The sequence below is a fragment of the Quercus suber genome, unplaced genomic scaffold (assembly GCF_002906115.3).
Source record: "Quercus suber isolate HL8 unplaced genomic scaffold, Cork oak 2.0 scaffold_613, whole genome shotgun sequence".
NCBI classification, from domain to species: domain Eukaryota; kingdom Viridiplantae; phylum Streptophyta; class Magnoliopsida; order Fagales; family Fagaceae; genus Quercus; species Quercus suber.
Window position 1 is genome coordinate 222,988 of NW_027070056.1, and position 15,499 is coordinate 238,486.

At 33.1% G+C, this 15,499-nt stretch overlaps 2 protein-coding genes across 2 annotated transcripts; both read left to right on the forward strand.

The window, feature by feature from the left end:
- Nucleotides 1-1,057: 1,057 nt before the first annotated feature.
- On the forward strand, nucleotides 1,058-8,774 carry LOC112039418 (uncharacterized). Its single transcript, XM_024072296.2, has 8 exons — nucleotides 1,058-1,367; nucleotides 1,493-1,548; nucleotides 2,415-2,577; nucleotides 3,517-3,605; nucleotides 5,915-6,047; nucleotides 6,656-6,748; nucleotides 7,331-7,433; nucleotides 8,111-8,774. Exons 1-8 carry the CDS (start codon nucleotides 1,218-1,220, stop codon nucleotides 8,545-8,547), a joined length of 1,224 nt encoding a protein of 407 aa, XP_023928064.1. The 5' UTR covers nucleotides 1,058-1,217; the 3' UTR covers nucleotides 8,548-8,774.
- A 1,495-nt stretch (nucleotides 8,775-10,269) lies between these two features.
- On the forward strand, nucleotides 10,270-14,138 carry LOC136064037 (uncharacterized). Its single transcript, XM_065765189.1, has 7 exons — nucleotides 10,270-10,495; nucleotides 10,584-10,645; nucleotides 10,985-11,056; nucleotides 11,295-11,376; nucleotides 11,562-11,632; nucleotides 11,779-11,880; nucleotides 14,008-14,138. Exons 1-7 carry the CDS (start codon nucleotides 10,441-10,443, stop codon nucleotides 14,119-14,121), a joined length of 558 nt encoding a protein of 185 aa, XP_065621261.1. The 5' UTR covers nucleotides 10,270-10,440; the 3' UTR covers nucleotides 14,122-14,138.
- Nucleotides 14,139-15,499: the final 1,361 nt, after the last annotated feature.

Sequence of the window (15,499 nt, forward strand, 5' to 3'; positions counted from 1 at the left end):
TTTTTTTAAAAAAAATATTATTTTTTTTTTTTTTTTTTTTGTTTTGTTTGTTTTTTTTTTTTAATCTTTATTGGTAGATGATTGCATTTTAATATATTAAGAAACAATAATTTTGTATATTTATAATTTATTAATACTATATGGATGCCTATTTGAATTTTTTTTTTCTTATACTCCAGCCCCCTCTAATTTAAAATCTTGGGTCCATCCCTAATTGCATGAGATTGATTATACTTTAAAGCAATACATACATACAAACATACATAATTTTTATTTAACTATCCAGTGCAACGAAGGAGATAGTGACTAGTCACTTAATATTTTAGATGATACAATAAAATCCAACTTGTGAAATGTTCTCTCTACATTTTACTTGAAATTGAGAGCATTGTTATTTCTCAAAAACAAATGTTTTGGAGGAACTTTTTTATTTATTAATATAGTGATGAGTTGGATGGAAGTAAGTATGTTGATTTTATAACTGATAACTAAAATATGTTGTTCTTTTATCACATCAAAATAGGATATTATTATAATTTGATTAAAGTACACTTTTGACCCATCATGTTTGATTTCATTTTCATATTGATTCTATCATTCATTTATGTTAGTATTATGGTGATGCCTAGAATTATATATGTATTTTGTTGGAGAAGAATGCCTAAAATTATATTGGTGACTTGTTTTAATGTACGTCACTTATCTGACACTCAGCGGTAAAATTATTGAAAGAAACAAACAAAACTAATATAAAATGAAATCAAACATGAAGAACCAAAAAGAAAAATTTTAAAATATAAATGATAAAAAATAAAAAATAGAAACAATCCTAAACTTTAATGAATAAAATATTTTTTAATTTTTTAATTTTGCTGCAAATTACCAATTATTCAGGTTGGGCCCGAAAAGACTAGGCCCAATATACCTTTGATCTATTAAACATGAATTGAACTCATGAGTGGTGGACCCATGGGCTTTGTCAGCCACAAGCACGCACAGATAAATCATAAATACAAGTAGAAAAGGCGCGCCTTCTTGTCATCCACACACACACAAACACAATTTGGATTTTTTTTTTGCCGAAATCAGAAATTGTTCGTAGTATTATTTCTTTCACGCTAAACTAAACTAAAACAAACTTTTTTTTTTTTTTCTTTTTCCATTTCAATCTTCGGATTTCATATTCCCCATATGAAATTGTACCTACGTAGTACTAAATGTCGTCCCTGTGTTCCTCGTTTCGAATTCTGGCACCTCTTTGGTCCTACAATTTACTTCATCGTAAGAGAAACATTAGCTTCGTTACAACAAAGGCCATGTCCTCCTCTACCAGGGACAATTCTGTTCCTATTCCCAAACAAACTCAGGTACATAAACACACACACTCTCTCTCTCTCTCTCTCTCTCTGTGAGTTCATGCAAATACTTGTTTGGATTTAGAATAATGTATTTTGTTCACTTTTTAATGTTGTTTTATATAATTGTGGTACAGCTACGTTATGATCCCTCGGAAGAGCTATTCGGACTCGATGTCGCTCCGAAGCCTAGGTTTAAAATGCTTTCATAAACTGCCGTTTATGTGTTCTTTAGAGCTTACTTTGTTTTTGTTATTTTTGATAATAGACCTTACTTTTTTTAATTATTAATTGTTCAAGGAAAAAGGTCAAAGGAAGACCAAAAATTACATGAGGAGAGTTGTAGAAGTAGTAAAAAAAGGACATGTTTATTAAGGAAGTAACGTAGAGTTTGATTTTAGATAGAATAGAATGGAAGGAAAAGAACACATGTGACCGACTCTAACTAATTTGTCGAGGATCCATAGCTAACCTCAAAAATTTAGAACTAAGACTTTGTTGTAGTTGTAATTAATTGTTCGAGGAAGTTTTTAATTTTTTTTTTATAATAATAAATGTGTAAAAATAGAATGATTTATGAAAATTGTTAGATCTTGTCCATTATGTTATGGTTTCTGAATAATGGTAGTGTGTAGGTTTTTTTATTTATTTTTATTTTTATTTTAATTGACTTTAATCCCAAGGGTAGAAAAATCAGGTTGAGGACCATGCCTCATGAAACAAAAGTCAAAATTCATTTATCCTGTGCAGCACGTGAGAGTGGGGATGGTGGTGGGGGTGGTGGTGGTGGAACTAAAACATTCATTTGTATGTTTTCTTAGACAAGAAAATGGAGCAATCATTGTATAACTGATTAGCATTGTTCTGGGCATTTCTACACAGTATAAACTGCACATTTGTCTTAAGTTGCAGCTTTTAGCCTTTCATTGCATGCTGAGAAGCAAAAAGGGTTTTAATTAATTTGGTGTAATTAGTCATGGTTTTTCCTTTTGTTTCAGCCGTATCTATCTCCATTGGCTTTTGGATGATTGACAGCTAATTTCTAAAATTTAATTTCAGGAATGATAGTTCTGGTGCTCCCAAACCACAGTCCTGGTATGGTCCAAATGGGCTGTACATTAGAGAACTACCCTGCCCAAGTTGCCGGGGTAGAGGTTATACTCCCTGTACAGAATGTGGAATAGAGAGAGCCAGATTAGACTGTTTACAATGTAATGGGAAGGTATATGCTCTTGCACCCATAAATGATAAGTCAAATTGGATATGAAAATAGGAGAGTGACTTGCACACACACTATTAATACTCATTGACAAATGTGAACAGAGTACTTATTGAAATTTAATGATAAAACTGAATCATTGTGTGTGAGTATTTCTTGTATATGATGTTTCTTTAAGGGTCCTGGAATAGGTATGAATATGTTACTAACGTTCGACATCTCTGCATGAATGTGGCTATTCTCAATATTTGAACCTGATAAATATAAGTTGCAATTGTACAATACTGTTTCTTTTTTTTCTAATAAAAAATTAGCACTGCAGATTCACACCTCTAAGCATCTTTTCTTCATACCAACTCACTAACATTCACCTTACAAAAGACCTCATTTGTAGAACATTATTACTAAATTTTTTCCAGCTCTAACAAAAACTCAGAGAAATTAAAAACCCTTATCAGTTTTTCAATAAAATCAAAATTGCTTACTTCTGGTTGATCAAGGGAATTACAACCCCGTTTTGGGTTTTGAGTGTAAGGGCTGGATAGCCTTAAAGTTTTACTAATTTATTAGGGTATCGTAATGGTTTTATGCTGTTGCATATCATCATGAGACAACCCAAAACTGTTTTTCTCCCCTTCATTAATACATTCCACACTCATGCTGCATATTGGACACTCTTGCTTCTTGTATTTAACACAAAAATTTCCAATATGTCTAATATTTTCTTCTCTTTTATGAGGTAACTTATAAGGGGATGAAATAAATGTGTGTGTTATTTTACTTTGAATTTTTGTTTGATGTTCTTGATGAAATTTCTGACGTGTTTCTTGCTGGGTTTGTACCAATTATTTGTTATGATTATGAAGCAGTGGGACATTGGTCTCATGGTAACAGAATACTTCTTTATCATTCCACTTATTTCTTTGGCTCCATTGGCAACAGGGTATAATGACATGTCAACAGTGTTTAGGAGATTGCGTCATATGGGAAGAGTCGATTGATGAGCAACCATGGGAGAAAGCTCACTCAACGTAACTTTTTCACATCCTGATTTCATGTTACCCTCCCTTTATTTGATCAAATTCATATTTCCCCAAATCTTGATGTCTCTTGTTGTCAGTGTGTGTATTATAATCTATTACCACTAACTTTCTAGTCTGGTCACTCACTGTTAATGAAGAACCAATTGCTTGCTCGCACATGTTTCTAAAGAACTGTTTTTACTTCATTATAAATGATATTTTATACTTGTATGTAACTCATGTGCAAACGCAAATAATCTAAACATGCATAAGCAGACACTAGAACCTTACTTTTTTAACTGCCACTTTCGTTTCTCTTCAAGCTTTATGCTGTTTTTATGTAGATCTATTAATGGGCTGTAATCTAATATGATTCCTTTGAGGCTCTGACATTTTGCAAAGATATTATGTCATGTGCATTTTAGTACTTGATTCAGCAGGAGCTATTGCAATTTACATATAAAAATATGGGACTTGTGATCATTGGCAGAGCGCAAAGCCCCAAGGGCTCTGCGCTCTACACTTTACGCTTAAGCGCGCTTTTAACAACACTAGATTAGATGCATAAATCTTTGTAGTCCAATATGTAGTACCACTAAACTTATTTAAAAAAATCTCATACACATGCCAAAACTAACAAATTTGTCTCTGTGTTTGACATTTAGAGAAGCAAATCTTAAAATTAATGTTTGAAAATTCATTAGTGCAGTGATGAGTGGATCATACATACGTACGTACGTACATACACACACACACACATATACAATTTTCAAACATCAATTTTAAAGCAAAGCGCCCTCACAAAAGCGTGCTTTAAGTGTGCTTTTTTATTAAGCGCAAAGCGCGCTTTTTTGAGCTTTTTGTAAATTTTTTATTTAAAAAAAAATCCTTATTTGATTTTTAGCCATTAGATCTAAATATGTTTGATATAAGCCATTGATTTAATATATAAAAACTAATAGTGTGGTGTGCTACCATACACCTAATCCTATCTCTTTAGATATTTTTGAACTTTTAACCACAACCACACAAACAAACACTAAATCAGACACTCAGAAAGATAACATTGCTTAACATTCTAGTACTTTTTAGCCTTTGCCTTCTTGGTTCTGTACTTCTATTTTGATTCAACCATGTTTTGTAATCATGACCATCAAATATCATGGTTGCATATATTTTGTAAAGCACAATAGAATTTAATAAATGTTATATAAATTATATAAAATGTTTTATTGTAATTTATATGATTAATTGATCACTTGATTGTTTTATTGATCATTAATAATTTTTTTTTAATTTACTATTTTTTTTTTAAATGTGCGCTTCACATCGATCAGGCGCGCGCTTGCGCTTTGTGCTTTGCGCCTAGGCTCCAAGAGGCCTTTGCGCTTAAGTGCGCTCAACGCTTTTAACAACACTGATCTAATCTAGCACTAGATGTGTTTGTCATACCAAATCTTACCTAAATATGGTTGTTTGAGTATGTTAGTATGAAATAATAGATAAAAATAACGAATATAGACTATCAATTGGATTAATAAATAGAAGGAAGAAAAAAAAAATCAACCGTAAAATAAATAAATAGAAATGAATAGAAATTGAGGTAAAATAGATATGAAAAATGAGAAGAAGAAATGGAGTAGAGAGATTAAAGAGAGCTATTGTGATGAGGTAGGTGGCTGGAAAGTAGAACATTGGAAAATGCAATTGAAAAGGCGAAATAATAAGCTTCTATAAAGGAAGCTACAGCCCAATAGTAAAACTTATAAAAATTGGGCTTGTGTGATAACATGTTGGGGGAGAAGATATGGAGAAAGACTAACAAAAGGTCAAAATAGTCAGTTTCATTTGGAGGGCCAGCTTTTACAAGAATTCTTTTGGACCTATTTTTTACCAGCTATAAATTTTTTTTGAATATTTTTGCCACAGTATAACATGGCTCCCACCCCTGCTTATGATACTGGTTGACAAGGTGTGCTTCACAGCTATTTTGAGTCCCTCCTTTAAACAATGGGTCATATGCTCCAATCCATGATCTAAATCTAAGCATATTTTTATTCCCCTACAATTCACTTGTTGAAGGTTCTATATCATGTTTATGCCCTTGTAAAAGAAGTTTGATCCAAATTTGTTGTTATAGGTTTTACATCATAGGTAATTAGTATTGGTATTGATGAAAGCTCCTTTTTTATGATACAGAATAGTTTAGAAGTGTTCTTGGTTTTGCTTGTATATTTCAAATGTTTTATTTATTTATTTTTATTTAATGATACAGAAAGATTCTAAATTTTCACTTTTTAATCTTTTTTACTCCCCAGTTCTCCACTCAAGGTAAAGGAAGATGATGAAGTTGACAATTTAGATCTAAAGTTGGGTATGAAGAAGAAATCAAAGCGTGTTTACCAATCACTTCGTCCTGAAGTTGGACTAAAAATTAGCCGATCGCTGAAAGTTAGTTGGATGCTTCAACCTTATCTGATGTCTTTTGTATATGAAACATGACATGCATATGTTATATATTGCAAATTGATGTGTTATCTGATACTATGCATGAGTACATAGAATCATAGTTATCTTAATTACGTTGAAATGTCTTAAATTTCTTAGTATGACCGAAACCATAAGTTTATTTTCCGCCTTCATTTCTAGCCATTATTGCATGGTTGTGGGTTTTGAGTACTTCCTGTTTACTTAGGCCAGCATCCAATTGGGCATTTTGAATGTTATGGGTGATTATTTATATATGTGTAACAATCAAGGATCTTTGAGTTTACAATTCCTTGTGAGTTTAAAGACTTGTGAGAGTTGAAGAGAAATTGTATGCTATCTCCCTCTCAGAGTGGATGGAGATTCTAACATGCCATGCAATTGAAGTTTCACGTATATAACATCTACCATAATTTTCATAAACTAGGGTTGCTATCATTTCTTGTGATGATGCTAGGTCTTGCACACGTACTGTTTGCACATGATCATCATCATATATTTCTTAAGTTAATTGTGTTAGATTTTGATCAGATCGTGAATTTAATCTTCTTGGTTTAGTTGGATGATTGCAGAGTCTCAATGCCAAAACAGGTATATTTAGCAAGAGAATGAGGATTATCCATCGCGATCCTACACTTCAAGCACAAAGAGTGGCTGCAATTAAGGTATTCAAATGTTTTTATTCACAACCGTTTGAGTTTTCATAGTTTTAGATACCGTGATAGATGATGGTTTGGCATGATGTTGTAGTGCTTTGTTATAAATTGAAAATTTTATAATGCATTCCAATAGAGGACTGGACTTTCATGATCTACAAGAAAGAATCAAAGGAAAATAATTTTGTCCCATGAGGCCTTTCCAGGACAAGATAATTGTGTGCTGTTGTATCTATATCTAGGATGATAACTTAAGTTGAAGTGGATGATTTACAACATCATCATGTGGCTCAAAAGTTAAAGGTTAGATCTAAAGCACTGACTGTGAAACACTGGATTCCATTCCAGAGCCTAATAATTTGACCTTTAAGCTGGGCAATGTACATGCATATGCTATATAAACATGCTTTTGCAAATTCAGTGTATAATCCGCATGAAGCAAAGGTTACATGTGAACTACATAGACACCTGTGTGGTTTATTTTCATTCTTTTGGTGATCAGGAAGGGAAGTTCATTGAACCTTCAATTTTTAACATGGTTGACATTGGAAAATCACTGCTAGGATAATATCAAATTTTCTATGAATGTAGAAAGCTAAAGGAACTGCTGCAGCACGAAGGCGTGCTTCTGAAGCTTTAAAAGCTTTCTTTAGTGATCCAGAAAACCGTCTCAAGAGGAGCATTGCCATGAAAGGTCTGTTCTTATACAATGAAGTTTACTGCTGGGCCAAATTTGTATATTTTGTCTTCATTTTCATGAACTACTTGTTACTGATGTAACTTTGCAATAGTCTCATGATTTGGTGTATTACTCATTTACTTTGAATTTTGATCCCTTGGTCCTCCATGTATTTTCTGATTTTGTACTTCCTCCACATAATGCTTTTTTATATAGGGTGAAAACTATGAAGTCACATAGTTTGCATAAAGTAGTAGTAATTTGGAAATTGTTTCAATCTAAATTTGGTTTAAGATCTTATGCATTTTTTTTTTCCTTCAACGATTGGAAGCTGAAACTCACCCCCTCCCCCCCCCCCCCCACTGAAACCCCCCCCCCCCCCCCCCCCCCCCCTTTTTCCCCAATTCTCGCCACCCATCAAAAGACAACCAGGGGACTCTACAACTATTATTAGAGCTAATACAAATGTATAACCAGTACTTAGCTTCATAAAAGGCCTCTGTGGCCCTCAAAAAGTATGAGAAAATGTGTGAACCAAAGCAAAAAAAAGGAAGAAGTTTCTGTGCTTAATGACTGGAAAATAACTGATAATTTCAAGTGTACCTTTCATTACAGCTAGGCTTTGGATGATTAACCTAGTTTATTGTTGTCTTTGTTGTATTGACATAAATCAATTTTCTCGTTTGATGCAGGAGTAAAATTTTACTGCAGAAACTGTGGACGTGAGGGACACAGGAGACACTACTGTCCAGAACTCAAGGATAGTTTGATAGGTAGACAGTTTATATGTCGGTTATGTGGAGAAAAGGGCCACAACAGAAGAACCTGCCAAAGCACAAGGTCCAGCAATCATGGGAATGCAGTTACGAGGAACCATCTTTGCAGAATATGTAGTCAAAGTGGTCACAATCGCAGGACTTGCCCTCAAGTAACTGGGGTAAAGTTGAGCGGTACTCATGCCAAAAGACAATTTCCTACTGGAAGCAGAACATGCTCTTTATGCCGAGAAAAAGGACACAATATTAGGACATGCCCTCAGAGAAATATAAATCCCTTGACGATTAACCTCAGTTTGAAGAAGGGAAGCAAATTAAGCAATGAACTGTTTCAAGAACCAAAGCATCTTTAATAAATTTGTATGGGAAACAGTAGACAGAATTGGGAAAGGTTGCTCATAAAAGGGGAAAAACTTGTTCTTACACTCTGGTCACTGATTGCCACCACCAGTATGTTTTGTCAGTGTATGTTTGGATAGTGCTGAAAAGCTTCAGCTGTGTTCCACGTTTTCCAGTGGATCCTGTACACTGTTCACGGGACCTACAACTACTTTTTTAAGCAAAAGCAACTTCAAAATTAGGTCTTGCGGCACTATTCATACATTTAAAAATTATTTTGTTACAGTTTTTTAGTTTTCAATTTTCAGCAATAAGCGGTATCCAAACACATCCTAAACTCATTGATGCCATTTGAGGTGCAAATGTTTGGTTGATCATCATTCTGTAGCAAATTGAAAATTACAGAGTTCTTAAGGCCTCTCTTCTAATTTTGTATTCCAATTTCTGTTGTGATTCTCAGACAGAAATAAGATTTTTTGTTATTTACAAGATCAAAAAGAAGGTACTGCATTATTTCCTTTTTTACCTAGGAGGTGGACATTCTAGGAATCCCTTAGAAAGTGAAAATGGATGGAGGTGGGATTCCAAAGACACCAAACCACCACAACCCCTTCCCTCCAATGGAAAAGGGTGTATGGCATAATAGGCATATGTAACATCTTTCTCACATAGGGGTGCATTCTTGTTTGTGGAGTCCATTTTTATGTGAGATGAGCGTTACATATATCCGTTACACCATATAAATTGTCCCTCCAATGGGTCAACTATTTTGTAAATGCTAAATAGCTTCATGAAATGCCTCTCTATTATTTAGTTCAAATAATTATGAATAATCTATTATTCTTTCCTCGAACTATAAGGGAGTCGAGTGTCTTATTTTGAATTGGAGAGGAGGTGAATACAATCTGGAGGTTAGTGCAATCTAAAAAATGTGATTTTATAATCAATGGTATAATTTGTAAAGTTGTAATTAAACATTGAATTTCTAAAATTATCATGACATGTGAAACACAAATAACATAAATGGATGCAATATAATTTAATGACTAATTAACTTGTATATAATCCCATACAATTATAACTCATGTTGATACATTGACATTATTAAATTTTTTGGGCTAAATACTATTTTTATGATACTTTATAGTTAAAAACATATTCATATTTTATTATATATACTTTTGTCACTTCAAAATTTATGAAAACTTATTTTAGATTATCATTATTATTCTCTCTTAAATAAAAATTTATTATGCATGTTAATAATTAATAACCCATATCATAATTATCGATGGTGATTTTAATTTTATTTTATGCATTTTTTAATTAAAAAAATGGAAAACTCTTTATCAATCTGATGTAATTGAGCAAGACAAAAAACAACTTTTATTAGTATTAAAAAAAAAAAATCTAATAACACAAAATGATTCATAATTTTCAATATTATATGTTATGATTATAAATGCACAATAAAAATGGTGTTAATAATGAGTTCCTATATATATATTAAAAAAAAAAAACAATATTGCTCCAAATTAAGAAGAAAATTTTGGAAAATTTTGAATTGCTAAGCTATCTTTTCTTAATTTGGCAAAAATATTGTTATACTTGATTAGTTTTTACCTAATTCCCAGGCAAAAAAAAAAAAAAAAAAAAAAACGTTTTTTAGGCAAATTGGAAATATCTTTATTACAAAAAGAAAGGCGGTTTGTTGCTCTCTAATTAGAACAAAACGGCGCAGTTAAAGGAATTTAGCTCAATTAAAAAGTCAAATCTAGGTGCATCACAATCCGCCGGAAACTCTGACCTCATTCTCTCGCTCTCCTCCCATAATCCAAACGCGGACTCTCTCTCTCTATTTATCTCTTTCTCTCTCTACAATCCTAGGGTTTCGGACTAGCTCAGCCATGGCGATGCAAACCGGCATGGGATTATCTCGGATCCTCATCCTTCTTGGTGCAGGTACTCTCTCTCTCTTCGTTTTTGAAAAAACTTTCTCTGTGTGAGCTATTTCGATCTTTGCGTGATTTTTTGGCTTTTGTTTTTGCAGGATATACTAGCACAATCCTGGTTAAAAACGGTAAATTCTCGGATTTGCTTGGCGAACTTCAGGTACAATTTTTTTTATTATTTTTTTATTTTTTATATATAACTTTTTCGCTAATTTCAAATCTAGCTCCACCTATTTCTCAGAAAATTTTGATAAATTTTTCTTTTCATTGAATCATGTTTCTGCTTTGATTGTATTTTTGTGAAACGAACTGAAATTAAATATTATAATTTTCTGAGTTGAATAACCTACATGATTTATATGTTATTTTAGTAAATTGATTTTTTTTTAGGGAATCATGTTTATGCTTTGATTGTTTTTGTGAAATTTGAATTAAAATACTATAATTTTCTGAGTTGAAAATAATTATATATAAAAAAAAAAAAATTCTGTATTGACAGTCGTTGGTGAAGGGATTGGAGAAGTCTGGGGAGCAATCGGATGCTGATCATTCTGATGCCATCGCGGCACAGGTAATTTCAAAATTTAAATAAAACAGTGAAGCAGTTTTTAAAATTTCAATTGGTTATATAAGAATTGAGATTATGGGAGCATTTGCATAAGCTGTTGAAAAACTGTGTTTTGAGCTATGAGGAGTTGTGGTTGCAAAACAGAGTTTTGGGTTTTAAAAATGCTGTTTTAATCTCTCAAAAAGCCTAATCAAATGGACCCTATACGGTGTACTGAATTTGTAGTTATGGGATTTTGTAGGTGCGGCGATTGGCAACTGAGGTTCGACAACTAGCCTCAGCAAGGCAGATTACTGTTCTGAATGGAAATAATGGTGGCCAAAGTAAGAACAATTGCTTATTATTGTGTTGTAGTCTAGGATTATAGCCCTTTTTTTTTGCATATAACCATGTGATTGTGAAGTACAGTATACATTTTCTTTTGTTATTATTAGTCACGAAGTGAATTCTGATTGGTTAATTTTGTGTGTAATTGTACCTGTCCTTTTTTGTGTGTCTATTTTTCCAGGTAACTTGACATCACTTTTAGTTCCAGCTGCTACCGTGGGGGTATTGGGTTATGGCTACATGTGGTGGAAGGTATCTGGATGTGCTTATTAAAAATTTTGCATTTTTTTTTTTATTTTATTGATTTTGTTCGCTTTTTTTTAAATGATTTTTTGAGACTGGTATATGTGATTTGGAGATATTAAATTTGTTCGTTAACCACATTTGTTAATGTTTAGGGTCTTTCTTTCTCGGATCTCATGTATGTGACAAAGCGTAATATGGCTACTGCTGTAACAAACTTGACAAAGCATCTGGAGAGTGTGTCAGAGGCTCTTGCTGTAAGTTTCTGTTTCACCGATTGCAACTTCTTAGACTGATATAAAATCTCAAGACAAATTGCTCTGAATATATATTTGATTTTTGAAGAGGATCTGGCAACATAGATCATTTATAAAAAAATAAAAAAAATAAAAAAGAAAAAGAAAAAGAAAAAAGCAATGGTTAGAGTTCATGGTGCTTATTTGATTAGAAATGGAGTTGATAGCTAGGAGGCATTGATCTTTGTTGATGAAAAAATTCTCAGTTGTTTGTGATATTTCTATGGCTTTAAAAATAATCTTTATATTTCTGTTAATCTATAAATCTTTTTTTTTCGTTCAATTATGAACCTGTTGAATCCTTATCAGACCAACATATCTTTGCCAAATAATTTGAGTACTTTTGAAATAATATTTAGAAGGATATTTGTATTGACCATTTATGTTGTGGTTGACTTTGTTCACTCTTTGCTATATATTTATGTATATAAATAATTAAAAGGTGTGGTGATGGAGTTGCTGCTTTACCTCTGATGTTGGCAGCAAAGGGTCAAGAGCATCCTTGTTAGGCCAATGAGTTTTGGCTCAAATGGCACTTCCTCCTCTCAAAAATGTGGGTAGAGGGTGAGGACGGGGTTCAAAACTCATTGGTGTGTGTGTAACTTATCTATTAAAGAAAGAAAAAGAGCATCCTTGTTGGTAATGTACATATAGAGGAAAACTAAGTTATTATTGAGTAACTTCCTGTGGGGGGATTCGAAGGCTCATGTGGTGGGGTGGGATAAGGTGTGTGCTCCAAAGGCGAATGGTGGATTGGGAGTAAGGAAAATTACGACTTTCAATAAAGCCTTATTAGGAAAATGGTTATGGCGGTTTGGGGTGGAGGAGACTCGTCTTTGGAGGAGGGTTGTAGCTTTGAAGTTTGGGGAAGAGTGGGGGGGGTTGGTCTTCCAAGTTGGGTAGGGGTGTCCACGGGTGTGGTTTATGGAGAAGCATCCGAAAAGGCTGGAAGGTGTTTTGTAAATGCATTCACTTTGAGGTAGGGATGGGAGATAGAGTGAAATTCTGGACGGATTGGTGGTGTGGGGTGTTACAACTCCGTCTATCCTTCCCGATGGTGTATGGGATTGCTTATAATAGAGAGGCATCTGTGGCCTCGTCTCTTGAAAGGTTGGGGACTGGGGCTCAGAGAAGCTGGAATGTTTGTTTACTCAGGGAACCAAATGATTGGGAGTCAGGAGAGGTGGAGGATTTCCTTCGTACCTTAGGCTCAAATTTACCTCAATCTGAGCACGGAGACCGTATGAGGTGGAAGTTGTCAAAGAAGGGGAGTTTTAACACTCGCTCTTTCTATAATAAGCTTCGTAGTCCCTCATCTATTATCTTTCCTTGGAAAAGTGTTTGGAAGGTTAAGGCTCCTCCGCGCGTCTCTTTCTTTGTTTGGAGTGCTGCTTGGGAGAAGATTCTTACTGGGGATAATCTGCAGGGTAGAGGCTTTGATTTTGTTGACTGGTGCATTATGTGTTGTTGTAGTGGGGAGACGGTAAATCATTTACTACTCCATTACGACAAAGCTTATCAGCTGTGGAGCTGGGTTTTCAGATCTTTTGGGATCAATTGGGTATTGCCAAGCTCGGTTGCAGATACGCTTTTTGGTTGGTGGAACTGGCTGAGAAAGCACTCTTTTAGTATTTGGAATTTAGTTCCTCCGTGCCTAATGTGGTGTATTTGGAGGGAGCGAAACTGGCGCACTTTTGAGGACTTGGACAAATCCGATGATTAGCTGCTCGCTTTTTTTAGTGGCTCCCTTTTTGATTGGTCTAGGGCCTGGGGACTCACCTCTAGTGATTCTCTCCCTATGTTCCTTAATTCCCTTCTTTGTACTTAGTTTTTTTGTTGTTTGTTTTGTTGTTTTTTCATGTTTGTTTCCTTCTCTGTATTCTTTGTTCTGCCTTATGTTGTTTGCATGAGGTAGCTTCTTGAATATACTTCTCTCTTACTTATCAAAAAAAAAAGTTATTATTGAGTAAATTTAAATTTAATAAGTTAATGTTCTTCTTTTAGATGAGTTTATTCTGTGATTTTCCTTAATACTTTTAATGTTTGTGTACAAATTCTGATTTTGCATACAATTCTTCTGTTGGGCAGGCAACAAAGAGGCATTTGACTCAGCGAATTGCGAATTTGGATGATAAAATGGAAAAGCAGAATGAGATGTCAAAGTTAATTAAGAGTGATGTATGTGCTATGAGGTTTTTATGAGTTTGTTATTCTTTGTTTCTAGAGTAAATAATATCGTTGAAAGTGCAATATAATATGGTGGGTCTTTTAGAGCTTTTTTCTGATGATATACTCATAAATAATGGGTAGTTATAGCTAAGTTTCAGACATTGATGGGTTATTTAGGGTCCGTTTGGATAGCACTTATTGTTGCTGAAAGTTGCTAAAAACTGATTGTTGCTGAAAACACTATAGCAAAATAATTTTTAAATGTGTGAATAGTATTGTGGGACCCACTTTTAATATTAAATATTGCATGAACAGTGCATAAACAGTGTGTGAACAGTGCACGCACAGTATATGCACAGTGTTTTTGTCTCTCAGAAGTCAATAAGTCCGGCTAAAAAAAAAAAAAAAATTTTATAATCTTTACCTCTTTCTTATATATTTAAGTTATTTTTTAAGTCCAATAAACTAACGAAAATAAACTCTCCCAACCGAGCATGCACCTTATGGATTCATTGAATTGTGCTTGTAATATGAATATTTGATGACATCTTATTATTGATATGTATGCTTTACTATCAATGCTACTTTTTCATGGTTTTAAAAACAAATAAACTCTTTCAACAAACAAAAAAAAAAAACAAAAAAAAAAAATAATAATAATAAAAAAACAAACAAACAAACAAACAAATTGATCAGCAGTTTTACGGGGTTAATCAAGAATCAATTTCTAGTTTGATCCAATACTAAAAACCAACCAATATAAAAATTGTTCCAAAATCGATAAAAACCAATAAAAAACAGTCAAGCCCAAGGATCAAAAGCAATCAAACCCAAGAATCTAAAATGGTCTTGACCATTTTTTTTTTTGGCTTAAAAAAATCACATGCATTATTATTATAATTATTGATAAAAAAAAAGAACTAAACTATTTATTTAATTTTAGAATCCCAGGCTTGATAAAAGTTAATATATTTATTTAATACTTAACATACTTGAATGAATATGCTATTTATAAAGGAAGAATTATAGCACTTTCCTCCTTCTTTCGAAATGAGACTTATAATATATATTTTTCAAGTGAATAAATGACTTAGAATACTTTTTATATATATATATATATATAAAAGATCCTCTCATTTTTTTTTTAGGGTGAGACTTGCATTTATTATTTATGACATCATCATGATCTAACTTCTAATTGAATCTGATCTAATTTTAAAATCTTAAACCTCTCACTTTTTGTTTCTTTTGACAATTTTTATTTATTTATAAAAAAATGATTTTGGGGGGGGGGGGTGGTGGTGGTGGTTAAACCTCTCACTGTTAGTTTATTTAAGACATTCTCCCATCTCCCCATGTGTGTGTGTGTTAAAATACTTAGTATTCTTAAAAAAAAAAAAAAAAAAAAAAA